The sequence below is a fragment of the Oryctolagus cuniculus genome, chromosome 3, assembly GCF_051225735.1.
Source record: "Oryctolagus cuniculus isolate XC-2025 breed Fujian yellow rabbit chromosome 3, ASM5122573v1, whole genome shotgun sequence".
Classification (NCBI taxonomy): domain Eukaryota; kingdom Metazoa; phylum Chordata; class Mammalia; order Lagomorpha; family Leporidae; genus Oryctolagus; species Oryctolagus cuniculus.
In genome coordinates, this window is record NC_142869.1 from 90,411,327 (window position 1) to 90,436,045 (window position 24,719).

At 42.8% G+C, this 24,719-nt stretch overlaps 1 protein-coding gene and 1 pseudogene across 5 annotated transcripts in view; one reads left to right on the forward strand and one right to left on the reverse strand.

The window, feature by feature from the left end:
- Positions 1-18,390, reverse strand: part of RIF1 (replication timing regulatory factor 1) — a 77,965-nt gene extending 59,575 nt beyond the window's left edge. For 2 of the 4 annotated variants that reach the window (XM_008258579.5, XM_002712162.6), the window contains exons 1-8: positions 18,151-18,390; positions 17,663-17,776; positions 16,733-16,811; positions 12,656-12,752; positions 11,401-11,528; positions 11,218-11,312; positions 8,006-8,195; positions 5,204-5,296 (exon numbers count right to left, since the gene is read on the reverse strand). In XM_008258579.5, coding sequence (XP_008256801.3) covers positions 5,204-5,296; positions 8,006-8,195; positions 11,218-11,312; positions 11,401-11,528; positions 12,656-12,752; positions 16,733-16,811; positions 17,663-17,766 — 786 coding nt within the window. In that variant the 5' untranslated portion in view covers positions 17,767-17,776; positions 18,151-18,390. The remainder of the gene's footprint in view (positions 1-5,203; positions 5,297-8,005; positions 8,196-11,217; positions 11,313-11,400; positions 11,529-12,655; positions 12,753-16,732; positions 16,812-17,662; positions 17,777-18,150) is intronic. The other 2 variants (XM_008258578.5, XM_089328356.1) reach the window with 2 other exon arrangements.
- LOC100343207 (zinc finger CCHC-type and RNA-binding motif-containing protein 1 pseudogene) lies at positions 13,446-14,353 on the forward strand (annotated as a pseudogene). Its single transcript, XR_016230859.1, has one exon. The product of XR_016230859.1 is annotated as a zinc finger CCHC-type and RNA-binding motif-containing protein 1 pseudogene (transcript).
- Positions 18,391-24,719: the final 6,329 nt, after the last annotated feature.

Sequence of the window (24,719 nt, forward strand, 5' to 3'; positions counted from 1 at the left end):
GAAGTAAAGTGAGAGAAATAGGAATGTTGGCAGACAGAAGTAAAATGGGAGAAATAGGAATGCCCGGAGATAGAGAAATAGAGAAATAGAAAGGCCTCCCTACAACACTGCAATGTGAGAGCTTGGATTCGGTCTGCCTGATTAAGTGAGGCGATGAGCACGATGAGCACCTGCGGCGGCTAGCAGCTTATGCGCCGCAGGTCACCGAAGACAGGCACGAATTAACATCAGTAAGGCTTTCCCACAATGCAACAATTAGGAGGCTTGGATTCGGTCTGCCTGATTTAAGGCGGTAAGCACCAGCAAGCAGCTCGACCAAAGCATGAGCTGCAGGTCACCGAAGATAGGCACAAACCAACACTAATAAGTCTCCCCCACAATACGGCAATGAGAAGGCTTGGATTCGGTTTGCCTGATAGGTTTTGTAAGCACCTGCAGGCAGTTCTAGCAGAGCAGAGCATGCGCTGCAGGGCACCGAACACAGGCACGCATCAGCGCCTAAAAACCTCCTCACAACATGGCGAAGAGAGGACCCGGATTCGGTTTGCCTGATAGGACTTGTAAGAGCCTGTGGCAACTCTAGCAAGTAGAGCAGAGTGTGTGCCGCGGGACACCGAAGACAGGCGCGTATCAACGCCAAAAATAAAAAGAAAGGGGGATCTGTGGGGAGCAATCCGGACTAGACTAAGTTACTCGAATTAAGACTTATTCTATGCATCTGCTCTCCCACAATGTGGCGTTGGGAGAGAAGTAAACAGCTTCCGCACAGCTGCCTCCAGTTCAACTGATAAACTGTAGGACTTGCTCCTGATTGGAGGAGAGTGGCGTACTCGGCGTGTGGGCAGCCGAGTTAGGATTGGCGGAGGAGGACTATAAAGGAGGAGAGAGACGGCATGCACCGGGAACATCTATGGGGAACATCTAAGGGAACCCGTGCAGCCCCTGAGAAAGCCGGCCGGCGGTGTGCCGCTCCCCTGTGGAAGTGGGGAATGTGGCCAGGGGGAACCGCCCTTCCACGGAGGTGGAAGGGATAGTAGCCAACCCGGGAAGAACCAGCAGCAAACCCGGGGAGGGCCGAGCAGACGAAAGAACAGCGCAGGGTCCTGTGTCGTTCCTCCACGAAGAGGGGGTGCGACAACATAACTGACTGGAATGGGAGCATTATCAAACCACAAGGAAATAAAGCACAAAATAGGTAACAAGTAAACATGCATCACTAGAAAAACAGTCACACTCCTAAGAGGCTATAAACCACATACAACCTCAACAGAATGTGAAGAGCAAAAAAAATTGGATTAAAAAGTAACAAGTCTGGGGCTGGTGCCTTGTCGCACTAGGTTAGTCCTCCAGCTGCAGCGCCAGCATCCCATATGGGCCAATGGTTCTAGTTCCAGTTGCTCCTCTTCCAGTCCAGCTCTCTGCTGTGGCCTGGGAAAGCAGTGGAAGATGGTCCAGGTGCTTGGGCCCCTGCACCCACATGGGAGTCCAGGAGGAAGCACCTGGCTCCTGGCTTCGGGTCGGCACAGCTCCAGCCATTATGGCCATCTGGGGCGTGACCCAATGGATGGAAGATCCTTCTCTCCGTCTCTCACTGTATGTAACTCTACCTGTCAAATAAGTAAAATCTTAAAATAAAATAAAATAAAATAAAAAGAACAGAACAAGTTCAGGGGCCAGCGCTATGGTACAGCAGGTAAAAGTTGCTGTCTGAAGTGCTGCCATCCCATGTGGGCACCTGTCGAGTTCCAGTTGCTCCACTTCAAATCCAGCTACCTGTTAATGCATCTGGGAAGGCAGTGGAAGATGCCCCAATTCCTTCGGCCCCTGCACCCACACGAAACCCAGATGAAGCTCTTGGCTTCAACATGGCCCAGCCTTAGCTTTGGCCCAGCCCTGGTTGTGGCAATGGCAGCCATTTGGGGAGTCATCCAGCAGATGGAAGACCTCTCTCTGCCCGTCCTCTAACTCTTTCGAATAGATTTTAAAAAATAACATTCCATACAATAGGGCTAAAAAATCCTGCAATACTGCAGAAAACAATATCAATACATTCCCTGTTTCTAAACACCAGCAATCAAACATCTAAACAATTAGTCAGATTATCATTACTTGATGGAGACAGTCTGAAAAATTTTGTCGAGGCAACATCAAGTATACCTATACAAACTAGACGGTACAGCATCCATTATCAGAGTCTATTAAAAGTCCTGGCTACTCTGCTTCTGATCCAGTTTCCTACTAATGCACCTAGGAAGGTGGCAGAAGATGGATGGAATACTTGGGCTTTACCCTGCCACCCATATTGGAGACAGGGATGGTGTTCCTGGCTTCAGCCTGGCCGAGCCCCAGCTTTTGTGCACATTTGGGGAGTGAACCAGAGGATGCAAGATTCCCTGTCTCTCCCTCTCTGTCCCTTTGTCTTTCAAGTAAATAGATCTTTAAAACAAAAACATTTCTAGTCAAAAGGCGGAAGATCTGTATGATCAAACTTCATTTAGCAATGCTGTATAGTTTAAGAGACCACAAAAATGAAAGACATTCACTCTGGTGGATAACAGTTAAAATGTCAATACTACCCAAAGCCATCTACAGATAGTTTCCATCAAGATTCCAATAGTCTCTTCCACAAATACAGAAAAGTTGATCCTTAAATTCTCATGGAATTACAAGGAGCCATGAAAATTGAAAAAAAATTTGAAAATTAAAAAAGGGCTTATATTACTGATATCCAAATTTAGTACAAAATGAAAAGTAACTGAAACTTATGGTGGGTCCAGCACTGTGGTGTAGCCGGTAAAGCCACCACCTGCATTGCCAGCATCCCATATTGGTGCCAGTTTGAGTCCTGATACATCTCTGATCCAGCTCTCTGCTATGGCCTGGGAAAGCAGTAGAAGTCAGCGCAAGGCCTTGGGCCCCTGCACCTGTGTGGAAAACCTGGAGGAAGCTCCTGGCTCCAGATCGGCACAGCTCCAGCCATTGTGGCCAACTGGGGAGTGAAACTGCAGATGGAAGACCTCTCTCTTTCTGCCTCTCCTGTTAACCCTTTCAAATAAATAAGAAAATCTTAAAAAAAAAAAAAAAAAAAAGAGGGGGGGTGCTGTGGTTCACTTGGTTAATCCTCCGCCTGCGGCACCAGCATCCCATATGGGCACCAGGTTCTAGTCCCGGCTGCTCCTCTTCCAGTCCAGCTCTCTGCTGTGGCCTGGGAAGGCAGTGGAGGATGGCCCAGGTCCTTGAGCCCTGCACCCGCATGGGAGACCAGAAGCACCTGGTTCCTGGCTTCAGATCGGCACAGCACGCCGGTGGTGGCGGCCATTTGGGGAATGAACCAACAGAAGGAAGACCTTTCTCTGTCTCTCACTGTCTAACTCTGCCCGTCAAAAAAAAAAAAAAAAAACACCTTGGTAATAGCCCAGGCACATAGAACAAGAGTAACTATTCCATATATAAACTTTCAAAAATTTACATTCAAATGACTTTCAACTAAGTTACATGGCCATTTAATAAGAAGCGTTAATGAATGAATATATAATTGTATCTATTTGGGGCAGGTGCTGTGGCATAGCAGGTTAAAGCCCCAGCCTGCAGCATCAGCATCCCATATGGGCACTGGTTTGAGTCCTGAATGCTCCACTTCAAATACAGTTCTCTGCTAATGCATCTGGGAAAGCAGAAGATGGCCCACGCCCAAGTGGTTGCCCCTGCACCTACATGGGAGACCCAGAAACAGCTGCTGGCTCCTGGCTTCAGATCAGCTCAGCTCTGGCCATTGCGGCCACTTGAGGAGTGAACCCGGGGATAGAAAGACCAATCTCTGTAAACTCTTTTCTTTCAAACAATTATACGTATTTACCAGAATTTTTAAGAAGAGTAGTATTCCTCCCTTTCCCCCACCAAAAAAAACTGGTTTAGATTTAGTGTGTTTGGACTAGCACTTGATACCCACTCCAATAATGAAGTGCCTGCATTCAGTATCTCCCAAAAAAGTTCTTGATTCCAACTCTCTTCCACTGCACACTTGGAGGCAACAGGTGATGCCTCACGTAGTTCAGTCCCTCCTCTGGTTTCTGCCAGGCCATTTTGAACATTTGGGAGCAAATTCATGGATGGAAGCTAACTTTAAAAAAAAAAAAAAAAACAACAACAAACTAAGATTGAAATGAATGTACATGTGTTTCAGTATTTGTGGTAGTTAAGCTTTATATTCACTCTGATCAATGAATTACTGAATACTGAGCCACTGGCCCTATAGGAAATACAAGGTTAGGTTTGAGTCTCTAGTTCTAGCAGCTTGGTCAACTGTTCAACATATAACCCTTTTTACTGATTTCTATTTAGGAAGACACTTCATTTTATTATATTTATATATACACATACACAGTTGATTCCTAACATTAAACTCATGGCCAACAGAAAAAACTAATTCCAGTGAGAACAAAAATTTAATGCACATAACTGTTTTCTTCATTCAAGAGCACATCATAATCTTTCCATGTTAAGATAATACCAGTTTTTTGTCTTATGCTCAGAATTTCAAGCAGCGCAATCAAGAAAAGCACAGACAAGGAGTGGAGAATGCTATTCTAAATGGACCTGGAAAACAGCACTTATTTAAGGTCAGAGAAATAAAAAGGCAGAGTATAACCTTGCCTTGACCTAAGATTGAGACCTCGACCTCAAAGTACAATTCTGTGCCACTCTCCATGTTTACAAATATGAAATGACAGCAACAGTAAGAATTGAATTGGGATTTACAAATGATTTTTAGCAGTAGGCAAATTTGTAAATAAAGCAAACATGAATGGTGATAGTCCAACAGAACATAAACAAAGCTGGTAGACGTTGTGATTTAGCAGGTTAAGCTGCTGCCTGGGATGCTTATACCCTATATGAGAATGCCAGCTTGGAGTCCAGGTTACCCTGCTTTAGATGAAGCTCCTGTTAAATACGCTTGAGAGGCAGCAGTTGACAGCCTAAATACTTGGATTCCTGTCACTCTCACTGGAGACCCAGATGGAGTTTCTGGTTCCTGGTTTTGGTGTACCCTATCCCTGGCTGTTGCAGACGTAAGTGTAGTGAACCAGCACATAAGAGCCTCTCCCGACTCTGCCTTTCAAATAAATAAATCTTTAAGGGAAAAAGAAAAAAAACAAGGGAGGGGGTCCATCATAAAACTCAGATGATTAACTGTGGCACTTACCTTTCCAAGAAGTTTGACAAACAAAGGCCATAATTTTAATACATAGGTCTCATTTTTATTCATAAATAGCTTCTGGAGTTCTGAGAATAATTTCTACAAAAAGCAAAATATTTACCAAATAAAATAGAATGAGAAAAAAGTCCACTATCGAAGTCTAGAAATAATTTTCAAAAATTCTCTTAGACAAATAACTTCCAACAAAATAGCCCTCCTCAAAAAAGCATGAAAATTTTTTAAGTATATAACACATCTGAAAAATTTTACAATACTTGAACACAGACACTCAAGTTCTACCATTAACATTTATTGAGTTTGTCTTATCACTTATCTGGCCACCTTACCATTCACCAATCCAGTTTTTCCTACCACTTATCCCAAAAAACTTGATCATACACATCATTAACTATAGTTCCAAAATAATATATTAACTCCTCAAACTAGTAGTTACAGGGGCCGGTGCTGTGGCACAGCGGGTAAAGCTGCCGCCTGAAGTGTCAGCATCCCAGATGGGTGCTGATTCAAGCCCTGGCTGCTCCACTTCCGATCCAGCTCTCTACTATGGCCTGGGAAAGTATCAGAAGATGACCCCAAGTATTTGGCCCCTGCACCCGCATGGGAGACCTGGAAGAAGCTCCTGGCTTTGGATCAGCCCAGCTGCGCCCATTGCGGCCATCTGGGGAGTCAACCAGTGGATGGAAGACTTCCCCCCTCTCTGCCTCTCTATAACTCTGCCTTTCAAATAATTAATCTTAAACAAAAAATAAAAACCTGGTAGCTACAAAAATACATTAATAGCATCATAAATAGGTATCTCAAAGTTTGAGTTTTGTTTCATATTTAGCTAAAAATGAATTATCAAAATAAAAATTCATGAAGACATTGAAGTTATTAAAATAACATTACTGAGACCTCCTGAATTTCAAAAAACAAAGTCCTAGGTTTTAAAATCCTGAAGGCTCCTCCCCTGATTATTGCATTATCTCCCAATGAGTCTCTCTACTTCTGCTCAATAGCAACCATCTATTTTCAATACCACCACCAGAATGAATGCTTTAAAGTCCAGGACAGCAGGTATCACTCCCAGGCTCAAAACATTGAAATATGGCTTTTCATATTCCTAACGTAAAAGTTACATCTTTACAACGGTTCCCAGAGTCCTATGCGATTGGGTCTTCTGTTCTAATATCTACTCCTCTCACCCTCCACTCCACAGCTGTTATACAGCTTGGTGTTCCCTACAGATCAACTAGATACACAACCAGAGCAGAACAGAGACTTTTTGTCCTTGTGGTTGTTTGCCTGAAGTGAGTTTAAACTATCATCCACATAGCTAGTTCCCACACTGCCATCAAATCATTCTTAAGACATCCAATTTTTTAACCATCCTTTACTACCTCTGCATTCCTATCTGGAAGTCATCATTTAATACATTATATACTTTATCATCTTTCCCACTTGAAAGCAAGCTCAGGGGCCGGCTCTGTAGCGTAGTGGGTAAAGCCCTACCACCATATAGCCTGCAGCACCAGCATCCTATATAGGCACAGGTTCAAGACCTGGCTGCTCCACTTCTGATTCAACTCCCTGCTAATGTGCCTGGGAAAGCAGCATAAGATGGCCTAACTCCTCAGGGCCCTGTATCCATGTAGGAGACACAGATGAAGCTCCTGGCTTTGGCCTGACCCAGCCCTGGCTGTGGTAGCCATTTGGCGTTTAAACACAGGATTAAAGATCACTCTCCCTCCCTCTGCAACTGACTTTTAAGATTTAATTATTTGAAAGGCAGAATTAGAGAAAGGTAGAGGCAAAGATAGAGAGGTCTTCCATCCACTGGTTCACTCTCCAGATAGCCGCAAGAGCTGGAGCTGAGCCAATCCGAAGCCAGGAGCTTCTTCTGGGTCTCCTATGTCAGTGCAGGGGCCCAAGGAATCGGGCCATCTTCTATTGCTTTCCCAGGCCATAGCAGAGAGCTGGATTGCAAGTGGAGCAGCCAGGGCTTGAACTGGTGCCCATATGGGATGCCAGTGCTGCAGGCAGCAGTTTTACCTACTACGCCACAGTGCCAGCCTTTCAAATAAATTAAAATCTACTATGTTCATGATACTTAGAACAGTAAACTGTATTACCAGATACTTAATAATCTATTCTAAGAACAAAGGTTGAAAAATCTAAAGCATGAGGCAAGTAGTAACTAGGAAACCACAGATAAAATAAGTTTATTTCTACTGGATTATAGAGTAACAACCCAATTTCAAAGCTCTTGCTTTTTCTGAAATATAATCTTTTCTATTCATCATTAGGGTTAACTGCCTAGACGGTATTAATAAGGAATAGAAAGGTTAGCACTGCACCATAGTGGGCAAAGCTGCCGCCTGCAGTGCTGGCATCCTATACGGGCACCGGTTCAAGTCCCGGCTGCTCCACTTCGCATCCAGCTCTCTGCTATGGCCTGGAAAACAGCAGAAGATGTCCCTGCACTCATGTGGGAGACTAGGAAGAAGCTCCTGGCTCCTGGCTTCAGATCCACGCAGCTCAGGCTGTTGCTGCCATCTAGGGAGTGAACCAGTGGATGGAAGACTTCTCTCTGTTCTCTGTAACTCTGCCTTTCAAATAAATAAACCTTTAAGAAAATAAACAGAGCTCTGTTCCTGTTACACAGGAGCAATGTCTCCACTCACTTAAGTGGTTGTTTTAACTCAAACCTAAACTCATACATCACAGTGCAATTATACTAATGAGCCCACAATATCTTAAGTTCTATACTAAGCCTAAAATTTAATCTCTACTTAAAATAATACTTACAGTAGTCATAAGCTGCTCTGTAATAGATGCTATTTCTTGTTGCTTCTGGAGCAACAAAGGCATTCCCATCTCCAAAGCAGTTGCACCCCGTAGATGTACCTTTTGTGCTGAATGAACTACTAACGGTATAACTAGTTTGGCCCATCTCACTGATTCTTCTCCCATTTGAACTGGGGCTTGTTCAATTAGCCTGTAACAGAAAAACAAATGAATTAACTTGACCTCACTTTTTAAGCCTAAAGTACTAGGGTAATAGACAATACCTAGAAATATGCACAAGGAGCCAGCGATGTGATACAGGTTGAGCTGCCTGTGACACCAGCATCCCATAGAAGCTGGAATCCTGTATGAGTAAGGGTTTGAGTCCCAGCTGCTCCACTTCAAATCCACCTCCCTGCTAATGCATCTAGAAAGCAGTGGAAGATGGCTCAAGCATTTGGGTCTCTATCATCCAAATCAGACACCCAGAGGGAGTTCTAGGCTCCTAGCCTCAGCCTAGCACAGCCCTGGGCCATTGCGGCTTTCTGGGAAGCAAACCAGCAGATGGAAAATATCTTCGTATCTTCCTGTAACTCTACCTTTAAAATACATAAATCTTCAAAAAAATTTATACACAGTAGGGGCAGGAGTTTGGTACAGTTCTTGAGTCACTACTTGGGAAGCCTGCATTCCACACTGGAGGGTCTGACTGGAATTTTTTTTTTAAGATTTATTTGAAAGTCAGAATTGGGGGGGGGGGGGATCTTCCATCCGCTGGTTCACTCCCCAATTGGCTACAACGGCTGGAGCTGCGCCAATCTGAAGCCAGGAGCCAGGAGCTTCCTCCAGAACTCCCACATGGGTACAGAGGCCCAAGGACCTGGGCATCCTCCACTGCCCTCCCAGGCCACAGCAGAGAGCTGGATCCGAAGTGGAGCAGTCGGGACTCAAACCAGCACTCATATGGGATGCCGGCACTGCAGGTGGCGGCCTAACCAGCTACACATAGCACCGGTCCCGAATGGAATCTGCTTCTCTGCTTCCAATGCAGCTTCCTGCTAACGTATAACCTAGGAGGCAACAGGTGATGGGCTCAAGTACTTGAGTCCCTGTCACCTACTTGGGAGACTTGGATTGAACTTCAGGCTCCTGGCTGTGGCCTCAATCAGCCCTGACTATTGTGGGCATTTGGGAAGTGAAGCAACAGATGAAATCTTTCCACTCCCCATCTCTTTCTCTCAATAGGAAACGTTTAGAAATTTATACAGTACAGCCCACTTGTTTCAGTATACATGTGTACATACATGCAAGAAACATCTAATTTGCTTGCTAATTTATATACTTTTTTCCTATAAATTTTCTAAACAAGGAAAATTCACTTTCATCAGGCTATAAACTGTAAAATACTAATTGTTACACTATTAAATTCAACACTATGAGAGAGAGATTCCAAAGAATCATGATATAATCGGGGGAATCAACAGGAACTTCCAAACGCTAAGAAGTGAAAGCAAATACCCCAACAACTGAAGAAACAATGCAGAATGATGAAAGAGTCTGTGTGGTTACCATATCTGGTAAAAAGCAAAGATGCCTAGAAGACAAGTGATTTTTCTTTTCTTAGTAGGCACTGTGACTGCTTCCCTAAACTTTCCTTATGGCCCACAAAAGAGTTTATGGCCGGCGCCGTGGCTCAATAGGCTAATCCTCCACCTTGCGGCGCCGGCACACCGGGTTCTAGTCCCGGTTGGGGCGCCGGATTCTGTCCCGGTTGCCCCTCTTCCAGGCCAGCTCTCTGCTATGGCCAGGGAGTGCAGTGGAGGATGGCCCAGGTGCTTGGGCCCTGCACCCCATGGGAGACCAGGAAAAGCACCTGGCTCCTGGCTCCTGCCAGGATCAGCGCGGTGCGCCGGCTGCAGCGGCGGCCATTGGAAGGTGAACCAACGGCAAAAGGAAGACCTTTCTCTCTCTGTCTCTCTCTCTCACTGTCCACTCTGCCTGTCAAAAAAAAAAAAAAAAAAAAAAAAAAGGAGTTTATGGTAATTTTTAAACTCTTGCAAAAAACTTTAGCAGAAATAATCTTTAAAAACTGTTATCAGCGGGTACAATAATCAAAGAGTTAAAATTGTTTTATTTTTATTTTATTTGAAAAGGAGACAGATCGCCCATCCTCTGGGTCATTCCCCAAATGGCTACTATAGGCTGAGGTTGGGTCAGCCAAAGCCAGGAAACTCAATTCCTGTCTGCCTTGTAGGCTGCAGAAACCCAAGTACTTGAGCCATCACCTCTGCCTCCCAGGGTGTGCTCTAACAGTAAGCCAGAATTTGGAGCAAAGCCAGGATTCCAACCCAAGCACTCTTAGTAAGAGATACAGGCAACCCAAGCAATGCCCTAATCACTGCACCAAATGCCTGCCTTCAAGACATTACTTTAAGGCTGTTCTGGTAAAAATAAATCTGCTAGGCCCAGCACTGTGGTAAAGTAGGTTAGGCTGTTATCTGTAGCACCAGCATCCCATCTGGGCACCAGTTCAAGTCCCAGCTGCTCCACTTCTGACCCAACTCCCTGCTATTATTGCCTGGCAAAGTTGCAGAGGATGGCCCCAGTGCTTGGGTCCCTGCATCCACATTCAGAGACATGGATGAAGCTCCTGGCTTCAGCCTGACCCAGCCCTGGCCATTGTGGCCCACAGGGGAGTGAACCAGCAGATGGAAAATCTCTCTCTCCATCTAATTCTGACTTTCAAATAAATCAATCAATCTTAAAAAAAAAAAATCTGGTGGGGCCGCCTGTAGTGCCAGTATCCCACATGGGTGCAGGTTGGAGTCCCGGCTGCTCCAATTCCAATCCAGCTCTCTACTATGGCCTGGGAAGCAGTGGAGGATGGCCCAAGTCTTTGGGCCCCTGCACCCATGTGGAAAAACTGAAAGAGGCTCCTGGCTTTGGATCGGCCCAGCTCCAGACGTCTGGGGAGTGAACCAGTGGATGGAAGACTTCTCTCTCTCTGCCTCTCTAACTCTCCCTTTCAAATAAATAACTCTGCCTTTCAAATTAAAAAAAGTAGATCTGGTGGCCTATGCACATCATCCATCCTCTTATCTTTTTACCATCCTCTTATCTTTTTTCTTTCAGTCTAAGTATTCTTACTATCTCACTTAAATCCCAAAACTTGACCCCGTTAAGTAAATTCTGAATTTTTACTCTTCCAAATCTTCAAGCATCTAAATGCATACCTTATGATAACATTTAATGCTTCAAAATCAACAATGGCAGAATGTATCTCTCCTTTATTATATACTATTTCTAATGAATCAATTATATTGGATACCTACAAGAAAGAAGAAAATAAAAACAAATCAAATAAGCCTGAACTGTTTATTTCACATGTAGTTAAGACATATAAACTATGTACTCACCACTCTGCCAACAAGTTCAGTAGGAAACGTCTGCTTGGATAAGACCCAAAGTGCCCTGGTACGTACATTTTTGTCCGAACTCTTAACAATATCATTTAATTTGGAAAGCAGTTCCTGAATATTTGCCTCTGTAAAGCAAGCAGTTTTAGTTTTTAAATGCAACTTAATTATGTAGAATATTTACAATCTTCAAAATCTTAAAATACAGAAGCACATAAAAATATATTCTTCAATCAACAAAATCTCATCTATATCCTCAGAGCATGTCAAATTTCCTCCCAAAACACATAACTCAGTTCAGAGTGGAAGGAGTATATTCAGGGAACCAGGACTCCAAATCAGATTTTATGCAATTAAAGTATCTCTAAGTATCAGTATGCATAAAAAAAAATGAAGACAATTTTTGGCAAGATAGCCTCCATCTCAGGGCAAGCACTGTGGCACAGTGGGTAAAGCTGCCATCTGAAGTGCCGGCTTCCCACATGGGCACCAGTTCAAGTGCTAGCTGTTCCAGTTCTGATCTAGCTCTCTCCTATGGCCTGGGAAAGCAGTGGAGGATGGCCCAAGTCCTTAAGGCCCCTGCACCCACGTGGGAGACCCAGAGAAAGCTTCTGGCTCCCGGCTTCAGATCGGCACAGCTCTGGCCATTGCAGCCATTTGGGGAGTGAACCACCAGGTTGAAGACCTCTCTCTACCACTCTGCCTTTCAAATACATAAATAAATCAAATCTTAAAAAATAAAAATCCTCCATCTCTGCTGCAAAATGAACGCTGTTATTTCATGTTGCTAACACTTCTACATATAAAAAAAATAAGCAGAAACTTCTTCCTCCAGGAAAAAAATTGAGAGACAAAGCTAGAGCACAACCATCCTCTGATTCACTCTCCCAAATGCCCACAATGGCCAGCCAGAGTTGGAAGGCAGGAAGGCAATCCAGTTCGACCATTTAAATGGCAGGAACCCAATTACTTGAGCTATCTTCCAAGGTCTGCAGTAGCAGGAAGCTGTAGTCAGAAGTCAGAGCTGGGAATCAAATCCAGACACTCTACTATGGCACTCATTTACTAATTGCTACATTGAGGCCTGTAGAGTGGGTAAGAACTATATTTAGGTGTGATGATACTGGTCTTAGGCATCTTTCCAAAAAGCAGTTACTACAAGTTTTTCAGAATAAACTAAAGGTAACAGTACTTGTAACAATATCAAGGTATACTTTAAAGCCTTAAAACACTAAATGATAACAAATTTATCTACCTGATAATCCTGAGGTAACTTTAGGATTATACAAGCAAAACCCCAAGGCCTGTAGAGCAGCACTACTCAGCTCCAAGTTGGGACTTGAAATATGAGTCTATAAAAAACACAATCATTTGTTACAAGTAAATATGATTTTGAACCAATTCTTAGCAATCTTAAGTTGATACATAAGCAAGTCCTCTATATTTTAATTCAATCAACAAAGCCTGTGGTTGTGCAAGAGAAGATGTAAGATCAGAAGGCCAAATAGAAAGCTTAACACAGAAAAGGAGGAACTAGAAAGAAATCAAAGAACATTTTTATTAAAAGAAAAAAACACCTATGTGTGTAAAAACAAAGGAAAGGCCAACAGATGAAAGATGCTACAATTATCAGGCAGGAAATAAAAAGAGTAAAGGCCATCCCACCAAGGGGAAGCAATTGTTTGAAATGCAGAAGCTGACATCGGAGCTTTCCAAGTGGAGTGACACCTCCTGTTCAAAGACTGCCAAAGGGAAAAGACTGGAATGTGACATTTACTAAATACCTAACACAGGAGCAGGTACCTTTCGTCTACCAAGGGTCATCTGGATATGTGTAACATCCAGGAGTCATACAAAATTATCAACAAAATTCAGCCTATTATAAATTTACTGAGTTTCAAGCATTGCCTCCAGTTGCCTTGGCAGGGCCAAATCAAATTATTTTGCAGTCTTTACATGGCCCACAAGCAAGATGTTCCCCACGCCTAATCTAATAGGTGCTATGTGTTTTAAATGTTATTTCTACTTAAAAAAATTTTAATTCCTTCTTTATAGAAAAAGAATGTAGCCCGCGATGCACGGGGCTCCGCAAAGCTGCAGTAGGAGTCGGGGGTGAGCGGGCCGGGCCGGGGGCTCGCGCGCCGCCACCCAGTCTGAAGAAATGAGTGGTGGATTGGCCCCCAGTAAAAGCACAGTGTATGTCTCCAACCTGCCCTTCTCCCTGACGAACAACGACCTATACAGGATATTTTCCAAGTATGGCAAAGTTGTAAAGGTTACTACAATGAAAGATAAAGACACCAGGAAGAGTAAAGGGGTTGCATTCATTTTGTTTTTGGATAAAGATTCTGCACAAAACTGCACCAGGGCGATAAACAACAAACAGTTATTCGGTAGAGTGATAAAAGCAAGCATTGCTATCGACAATGGAAGAGCAGCCGAATTCATCCGAAGACGGAACTACTTTGATAAATCCAAGTGCTATGAATGTGGGGAAAGTGGACACTTAAGTTATGCCTGTCCTAAAAATATGCTTGGAGAACGGGAACCTCCAAAGAAGAAGGAAAAGAAGAAAAAAAAGAAAGTTCCTGAACCAGAAGAAGAAATTGAGAAAGTAGAAGAAAGTGAAGATGAAGGTGAAGACCCTGCCCTGGACAGCCTCAGCCAGGCCATAGCCTTCCAGCAAGCCAAAATTGAAGAACAACAAAGAAAATGGAGACCCGGTCCAGGGGGTCCCTCCACATCCGATGACTCAAGACGGCCGAGGATAAAGAAAAGCACCTATTTCAGTGATGAGGAAGAGCTCAGTGACTGAAATGGCATTTACTGTGTAAATGTCCCTAAGATGGAAAAGCCCGGGAGCATACAGTTCAGCTGAGGGCCATGGTTACTTTTAGAATTTGAGATAAAAACACTTAATACCAAACAGTTTTTTACTAGAAAGTAGTTCATAGGAAATTTAAAAATAAATGGAAAGTATTATGTTTCTCTCTTGCCTTAGCACAGTACAGTTTGAGCATCCCTAATCTGAACTCCTGAACACTGCACAGTCTGAAGCCTTGTCATTGCCAACACAGTGTCTCAAGCCGGACATCGTGACAGTGTCACACACCCTGTGTCCTGCTGCCTTCAGGCTGTGTACATAAAGCTTGACAAAACCTAAATGAAGTTCATATTCAGGCTTGGTCCCTTCCCATCCCTGTGGTATCTCATTATGCTTGTGCAACTAGAAAATTCAGAAAAACCCAGAAAACAAAATACTTCTGGCCCCAAGTATGTTTCAAATAAGAGATACACAACCTATACTAGAACTCAGAACTTGCTACTACTAATCTGAAAAGAGCTAATGTTAATAAAAAATAAGAAAGTATTATAATGCTGTTGTCATCCCATGAGAAAAAGGTATTAAAATGATTTGAGATGTTCATTCCAAAACTTTACTCGGTTTGGTTTACATGGCTTTCAAAACTTAGTCTTCAAAACAAATGCTTCATAAAATGTTAATAAACTTTTTCAAAAGAAAAAAAGAAAAAGAATGTAACTCATGTAAACAGAATTTGAAGTCTTACTGATACTAGATATAAAAGCTATGAATGTCCAAACCTGTCAAATGGGTTCTCCATTTATCCCTCAATATTTGCTTGTACCTGTCACCTTTCCTCTCCAAATTTTTTATTTGAAAAAAAAAAAAAATGACATAAAAACCATACATATATATGGTGTATTATATGAGGTTTCATATATGCATATGGTATATAATATCCAGTAGTTTAATTATATCCCCTTAAACATTTAAGGCAAAACACATCCAAAGATCTCATTTTCTCTGTTTTCTACAACATTATCTACAGTCATCCTGCTGTGCAAAAGAACCCTAGAACTTCTTACTCCTAACTAGTTGTATTTAGTCAAAGTGATTTATTTTCAAAATCCTCTATCTCTCTGGACCAAGGATTCAATGAACCCTCCACTGCCAGTCTTGACCAGGAACAAATGTTAGTGGTCAGATATATGAACAATCCTTCAGAGTGCCCCTCTTACATCTCATTATTAAAAAAAAAAAAATCAAACTTTACAGTATAAGAGTATACCAACCAGTTCAGAAGACAATTAAGACTTAAAGCTACTACTGTAAACCCAACATATGGATCAACTTTTAAAACATTTGCTTGAAAGTTATTCCTTAATAGTGTTACGTCCCATTTTCTAAAATGTTACAGGTCCTTAAGACAATTCTAACAGAATTCAAACAAAACTGAAATACGTTCTACTTTAACATAGGTCTTAAATTGTTTCATTCAAATGGAAAGCTTATGTTAATGGTATATTACCAACTTTCCACATGCTTCCAAATAATTCATAAGGAATTTAAGTTACAAACCCGATTTACAGAAAGGGCAAAGTGCACATAATATGGTTCCTGATCCTTTATGCCCACAAACATTAAATACATGAAAGTATGTATCTTCATCACAAACATATTGTTAGAATGTGAAGTAGGTTAATGAAGAAAGTGGAAAAGTCACTAACATTAATTAAGACTTTTATGGAACTTCCACACAAGTTTCTTAACTTAAAGAAGGTTGATTATGAAGTACTTCTGAGTATGCAATACCTTTAAGTACTTCAAATGTTTCCATGTATGCTAAAACATACAGTCAATGTTTTGACAAAATACATTTGAAAGCACAAAAACAGGATCTTAAAAACAAGAGCTCCAAGAGACCTTAGAGGTTTAGTTTCACTCAAAAACAAGGGACCTTAAGCTGAGATGTTCGTGAAGTTACAAAGCCACTGAGTAGTCAACTAAGGACAAAAAACACAAGTCCTCAGTTCGATGTTAAGCTGTATCCCCTCCTATCAATAAACAAGGAATAACCATAGTAACGGTTCTCTAGTGGCAAAAACTGAATGTGAATGAAGAGAAAAAAAAAGAATGCTATCTACAGAACAGACCAAAGACAATCATAATTTTAGAATCATTTACTTAGAAGTACATTCCCAAAAGGAAAGAAAACAGATTATTTAATCTCTGATCACTGCTTTCAAGAAAGAGCACAGGTTTTGGATTCAAGTGGCCACTGGTGACTTCAGGAAAATTAAACCAATCTCTTCATCTGCAAAGTGGGGATTGAAGTGTAAGCTCATGGAGATATGGAGAAGTAAATGAGAGAAAGCATGTAAGATAATTAAAATACCTGATAATTTATATGTAAATCAATAAACAGTATGACATGTCAATCCTATTGCTACTAGCGTATTTTAGATTCAAAATCGAGTCAACTAAAAGTTTTAGAAGCCAAATGTAGCTCTATTTACCAAAAATACATACCCTTAGAACTTTGTACAACCGAGGAATTTTTTTCTCAACTTCTGTAATGACTTCTTTTCCTTCTTCTCCAGTCATACGACTTTAAAAGTAGAAAAAACACAAGTTTATGCAAACAGTAGAAGCAATACTCATTCCCTAAAATACTCCAATTTACCTAACCTTCTAAAATCTTCTAAAAGATTGCTAAGCCTTGTAACAGAATACATATAGCAATGAAAGTACTTCAAAATGTTTGTGAAACACAGAATTAAAAGAAACTTATTTTGGTGCCAAAAAACTTGAAACCCATGCACAGCTTATTCATACTACGTTTTCCATTCATACTACGTTTTCCATTAACTTTTTAAAGACTGGTTGTATGATTTCAGAATTTATTTTTGCACTAACGAAGCCCCATGAATCAGAAATAGGTATGAAAACCCTCAAAACAACTTCTGGCATCTACAAAGTAAAAGTTTTGACAAGTTTCACTGACGACGGGCACACTTGCCCAAGCTACAAGTTCACTAACAATTACTAGATCTCCATAAAATTCTTCTATAATGTTTGCCACAAAAACATTTTGAAGCATTATACAACGATAATAGAGCTTAATTACTGCACCTATTAAAGAGACAACTCTGAGATGCTCCACCTCCCCAGTACGTCGGGGGTTTACGCTGAAAACCACTCCTCCTTTCAACCACTTACCACCCAAACTTCTCAAGCCTCTCGCTTCCAACACACAGGAAAAGGCTGCCCGCTGAAAAGCCACCTTCGGCGCTGCACCCGGGGCGAGCACGCAGCCCCGGACCCCGACTCCCCGACGACCTCACATCTTGCCAGCGGAGCAGAAGTCACACTCAGCACGCCCGACCCGCCATCCTCCTTCCACCCCGCAGACCCCACGGGACGCCCGTGCTCCCGCCCCCCACCCCTAGCCAGCCTCACCTGGTCAAAGCCAAATAAGCGTCAGTCTGCTCTCCAGGGGAGGCGGAAGAGTCCTCCAACGTCTCCAACAGCGGCGCCAGGGGGCTCCGACCCGGGGCCGTCATGTTGGCCACCCTGAGGCCCGGACCGGAAGAGAAGAAAAGCCAGTGACCGACGGAATCAGCCCCGCGGCGGCCCACCGCGGAGCCGGCCCTAACACCTGCACACCCGCGCCAGCCTCGCAACCCCGCAGCGTCCACACCGCGAGCCTCTGGCGCTCAAACCCAACCTCCCACCTGCCCCCACGGCCGGCAACACGCGCCCAGACCCACGCCGCGCTCGGGCCCGGCCCGCTCCCGCCACCACTTTCCCGGGCAGCTTTCAACAGAGGGAGGAGACCGGCGAGGGGCGGGAGAAGCTCGGGGCGCGAGATGTCTCGCCGCGAGGGGGCAGAGGCTGCGACAGGCTGAGTCTCCCCGGTGGCATAACACCCTCTGCTCCATACTTACCCCCACGTCCGAAGGCCGGGGCAGGGTCCTCTCTGCTGCTGCAGCGAAACACCGGCCGGCAGCCACAGCTCGACTTTCCCGGCACGGGATGTTTACTCACGCGTGCGGCCCGCTCCCTCCTAGGCCAAGATGGCGGCGGGGGCGGGCCCAGGAGCGCGCGGGAGCAGGACAGGCCTGGCGCGCGAGGCTCGAGCCAATCCAACAGGCAGCGGCGCGCCAGAATTGTCGATCGCCTGCCTCCCAAGTCCTACCGCCCCGCCCCGCTCCGCCCCTCCCTCCAGGTCACCTTCAGGTGATGGTATTTTGCCTAAGGCGAAGAACTTGAAATTCAAAATGTCAGTGAGTTGCCCAGGTTCGCCAGATTGAATCTAATGAGCCAAGTTTTCAAACTCACTACTGGTCTCGTTGAAGTATTAGATCATTTAGCAAAAGGAGATAACACTTAAGGTTTGAGGCTAGCAGCTGTATCTCCATCTCAATTTTCTCCCCTAAAATAAAGCTAAAAATAGTACCTATATTTGTGACAATGAGTGGGCAAGGCTAAGGGTTCTTAAATGTTCAGCATGCATAACAATGGCCTGGGAGTATTCCTATAAAAGTGCAGATTTCTGTGTCTCCCCACCCTAGACCTGATGATTCCCTTGTAGACTTAGGCAGCTCCCAAGGATGTGCCTGCTTCTGTTGGACCTCAGGTGTTGCAGGAGTGATTTGACTAGGGCTTCATACTTAGAGAAACTACAATAAACGCTTGTGAACTGAAAAGTCAGAGCCTGATTGGAAAATCAAAGTTGAAGTTTACTCAGTGAGTCAAACTGAGGATTTAAACCTGGAGACAGTTGTCTGAGCTGCCTATTCCCCAAATTTGAGTTTGGTTACAGGTTTTATGACTTTCTTATAGAGAACATGCGTTGAACCAGGTTTAAACAATACAGATTTATGTGTGGTTATCACATGGAAAAGCAAGGAATACCTGGTGAAAATTGAACACCTGATAATTGATGAAGACTGGGCATCACCTCTCCTTCCTCATTCCTACAAAGGATATTATCTGTACACAGGGGAAGGCTAACCATGAGATGTTTAATGATTCTTTCTGCAATGGCCCTAACAAGAAAAGCTTACCACTTCATACATCCATCCTTTTAAAAAAAATTATTTGAGGGCCAGCACTGTGGCACAGTGGGTTATCGCCCTGGCCTGAAGCGCTGGCATCCCATATGGGCGCGGGTTCGAGACCCGGCTGCTCCACTTCCCATCCAGCTCTCCTCTATGGCCTGGGAAAGCAGTGGAGGATGGCCCAAGTCCTTGGGCCCCTGCACCCGCGTGGGAGACCCGGAGGAAGCTCCAGGCTCCTGGCTTCGGATTGGCGCAGCTCCGGCCGTTGCAGCCTATTGGGGAGTGAGCCATCAGATGGAAGACCTCTCTCTTCTCTCTCTCTCTCTCTGCATAACTCTTTCAAATTAATAAATCTTGAAAAAAATTATTTGAAAGACATAGTGAGAGATAATTTCCTCCTGCTGATTCAGCCTCCAAATACTTACAACAGCTGGGGTTGGGCCAGGCCAAAGTCAGGAGCCAGGAATTCCTCCAGCTGTCTCACATGAGTGGCAGAAACCCAGGTTTTCAGGTCATCATTCGCTGCCTTCACAGGTGCATTAGCAGGAATCCTGGGTCTGAAGTGGAAGAGCTAGGACTCGAACTAAAGCTCCTTATTGGATGGCGGCTTAACCCACGGCACCACAATGCCTGCCCAGCTCACTCTTTTTAAGGTACAGTAGAAATTACCTTGCCCAGGAATGATGTGTCCTTGATCACAGTGGGGGTCATTGAAACATCCTGTTACCTAGAAACAAGCCACAGGCCATCTTCAAAGCAAGGACTGCATCCTGGCTGACTTAGACCTCTGCAGGATTTAAGTTCACGCCCTAAGTGAAAGTCAGTTTTTTGGTGTTTTGTTTTTTTTTTTTTTTTTAATTTCTATGCAAGTCCTCTTTTCCTGTGTCTCTGAGAGCTCTCCAGAATTTTAGTGAGTTTAGAACTGGCACTAGAAGCCCAGCAGCAACAGTACTTTCGACTCTGGCACCCTGGGTTTTGAGCCCTGACCCACACTCAGTACAATTTTGGAGTCTAAAAGTTAAAGCTGTGTTTTCTTCTTTTCTGTACCTGCACTTGGCAAAATGTCTGCCAAACCAGGTATTTAACACATTACCTGCCGCTTAAATGAAAAAATAAAGGGAGAGAAAGAGAGGGAGACATACAAGCTCTTGTGAGTCAAGCTATAGAAACTAGAAGCTTTACCAACGGCAAAGGAAGACCTTTCTCTCTGTTTCTCTCTCTCTCACTGTCCACTCTGCCTGTCAAAAAAAAAAAAAAAAAATGGTAAAGTGTTGTCTGGTTGCAATGGAGAGTCTCCTTGGAACTAATAACAGACAAAGTTTTCAATTGCAGTGTGTTAGTGTTCTTCAACCCTCAAAGAGAAATTTGTTTCTCCTTTTCTGGGGTTTAGGAAATCAATACATGTTTAAAAGGAAAGTTATTAGAAAATGAATGAAACATATGGGGAGATTAGGAACACTTAGATTTAGTTATAATGGAGCTGTTATGTTGGGAAGGGAGAGTCTTGAAATCCTATTACTTTATATAGTATCTATGACATTAGTGGAAATTGGCCTTATGACAGGAATCTCCATCCAATCATTACTTACCCTGTTTTATTCTTTCTAGCACTCGTCACTACCTGATATTATATATCTACTTTAAAGCGTGCCTCTCCCCCCTACAATGTAAATCCTATGAGGGTAGGATTTTTTCAAATATTTCTCTCTCTCTCTCTTTTTTAAGACTTACTTATTCATTTGAAATGTATAGTTACAGAGAGATAAGGATAGACACAGAGATCTTCCATCTGCTGGTTCATTCCCCAAATGGCCAGGGGTGTGCCAAGCCAAAGCCAGGAGCTTCTTCTGATTACCTCACATGGGTGCAGGCACCCAGCGACTTGGGCCATCTTACACTGCTTTCCTAAGCACATTAGCAGGGAGCTGGATTGGAAGGGGAGCAGAAAGAACTAGAACTGGAGCCCATATGGGACATGCAGGCCACAAACAGGCCACAGTATAACCCACTGTGCCACAGCACTCACCTTAGGAATTTTTGCTATATTCACTTTCCCCCTAATTTCTTCTTTATAAAGAAGGAGCTGGTAGTCATGTTGCTTCTATGTCTTTCAAATTTATTATTCTATGAGCTTCATAAATTATTATATTTTATTGTTGTCACTCCAATGCCCAACATCCTCTAGCAATTCCCATCAAATACAGGATGAATTTCAAGAATCTTGAAATAACATGCAACCCTATTGGGCTACTGCTCAACCTTTATGTCCAGCATAACTTCCTCATTGTCAGGTTCCAAACAGTCTGCCAGGATCTCCAGTTTTTCTGATTTTGAAGATGCCTCATGTTTAGGACATCAATGCTTTTTTTCCCAAGATTGATGAATGAATGAATTCAAATCACACCTCTCTATAACATCCTTCCCTTGTCTACTCTCCCATCACACATATTACTCCTAGAGAAACTTAAATATTCCTGCCTCCAGGATATCATATTAATAATCACTGTTTGGTTATAGGTGTCTACAAAGGCAGGGTTGAAGGTTAGCCTAAGGGGAAATTAGTTACAGCCTGAATCTCAATCAATGCCCCTCCCTGTTCTTTCTCAATCTGATCTAAATATTAAAAGATTATAGAGTCAAAACAAATCCCCTCTCCATATACTTTTCTCACCCACAATCATCCCGTTTATGGAAATCTGGAACCACTACCATGGATCTGCTCCATTGACAATAAATTCATAGCACTCAATATGGTATGAATTGGTTTGTTCATGCACTCATTCATCCTTTCATTCATTCAAATTAATATGTCACTTTTTAAAGATTTATTTATTTGAAAGTCAGAATTACAGAGAGGCAGAGACAGAGACAGAAAGAGCGGTCTTCTATCTGCTGGTTCATTCCCCAGATGGCCGCAGTGGCTGGAGCTGTGCTGATCTGAAGGCAGGAGCCAGGAGCTCCCACACAGGTGCAGGGGCCCAAGGCCTGGGGCCATCCTCCACTGCTTTCCTAGGCCATAGCAGAGAGCTGGATCAGAAGAGGAGCAGCCAGGGCTCAAACGGGCACCCATATGGAATGCTGGCACTGCAGACAGTGGCTTTACCTGCTATGTCACAGTGCCTACACTTTATATGCCATTTCTTTCTTTCTTTTTTTTTTTTTTTTTTTGACAGGCAGAGTGGACAGTGAGAGAGAGAGACAGAGAGAAAGGTCTTCCTTTGCCGTTGGTTCACCCTCCAATGGCCGCCACGGCCGGCACGCTGCGGCCGGCGCACCGCGCTGATCCGATGGCAGGAGCCAGGAGTCAGGTGCTTTTCCTGGTCTCCCATGGGGTGCAGGGCCCAAGCACCTGGGCCATCCTCCACTGCACTCCCTGGCCACAGCAGAGGGCTGGCCTGGAAGAGGAGCAACCGGGACAGAATCCGGCGCCCCGACTGGGACTAGAACCCGGTGTGCCGGCGCTGCTAGGCGGAGGATTAGCCTAGTGAGCCGCGGCGCCGGCCTATATGCCATTTCTGTCTTCTTTGCCTCTTCAAATCCTAAGACTCTTCTCAGAATATCTTCCCTTTCAGGATAAAGAGTCTTACACCCCCAATCCAATATTACTTTCTAAATTCTCTTGTCTTAAGTCACATGTTACACAGCAAATATCAAGCCTATCATCTAAGTTTCTCAATGACTCCTTCCCCCAGTTGTTTCCAGTGGTTCTAATGATTATTCCTCCGAGGTCAGTTGTATATGTATATATGTACATATATGTATATATTTATAACCAATTTATTGCCTAAACACATCTAAACATTATTTCAAGGTTATAAAATTGCTTTTTTTCTCTCAACTCTTTTATTGAATGGTAGATGCATCCATTATCTCGTGTATTCCTCACAATAGTCCTGACATGAAAAATAAATATAAAGGATATACAAATGAGAAATACGATTCTTAAAAAATAAAATAGAGAACTTTTTACATTCAGTCTGAGCAACACTAAAGCTAATCTACTTAAACTACATTCATTCAGAAACATACTTTTTATTTATTTTTATTATTATTATTTGAAAGGCAAAGAGGCACAGAGAAAGAAGGAGAGAAAGAGCATCCATCTGTTGGTTCACTCTTCAAATGCCCACAACAGCAAGGGCTGAGCCAAACTGAGGACAGTAACCTGGTCACCCATATGAGTAAAAAGGACACAACTCCTTGAGACATTGCCTGCTGCCTCCCTGGGTGTGCATTAACAAGAAGCTGGAATGGAGAACAGAATCAGGATTCCAACCCAAGCATGACAATTTTGGATGTGGGCATCCCAACAGGCATCTTAACGGATGTACCAAATGCCTGCCCATCAAAAATATTTAATGAACTCTACCCTGCACAAGTCAATACGGTAATAATGTTTTTCATGACAGATTTACTACTGAACCTTGTAAAAAAATTCAGTGAGAGCAATCCTATGGGAACTCACCATTTAAAGACCTCTTGTAATATTCCTGTGGTAAAATAAAATATCCATCAGTAATCTAAAATCTATAACAAATGCAATGAACCCAGCTTTGGAGTTAAATAAACCCTTTGGTGAAGGGTTCAAATATACATTGTGCCTTGCATGAATTGATATCTTCCAGAAAAATGCTCAAGTTTATCATATTTTCATTAATAAAATGAAAATAATACCAACATCAAAGTTTAGTAAATATAGGGCAATTATTATTACCTAGTGCCTAGCACAAGTCCTGACTCATAATACATGTTTAATGGTTTCTATTAAGTAAATGTAAGGATAAATTATAATAATTGGAAATCTTACAATTTTTTCTAAAATATACAAATTTGCATGATTAGCATCATTTAAAAATTGTGTAAAAGTATTACACAAAAGGCAACTCGAAATTAATTAAAGACTTAAAACCTGATACTATAAAATTACTAAATGGAAAAACTACAAGACATTGGTCTTTGCAATGATTTTTTTAACTTGATCTCAAAAGCACAAGAAATAAAACCAAAAATAGAAAAATGGGAGTACATTGAATGAAAAAGCTTCTGCACAGGAAAGGAAATAATTCGCAGGATGAAGAGACAACCTACAGATGGGGAGAAAAATATTTTAAGTCATATATCTGAAGAGGTTAATATATAAAGAACTCAGACCACTAAATAGCAAGAAAACAACCTAATGAAATAATGGGTAAAGGGACATAAAAGAATTTCTCAAAAGAAAACATATAAATGGCCGATATATCTATTAACAATTCTCATTATTATTAATCATTAGGGAAACACAAATTAAAACCTGTCAGAATGCCTATTAGTGAAAAAATGAAAGACAACAAGTATTGCCAAGCTGTAAAGAAAAGTGAACTCCTGTACACTGTTGGGAGGGAATGTAATTAGTATAGCCATTATGGAAAAAATATGGAAGTTCCTTTAAAAATTAAAAATAAAGCTACCTG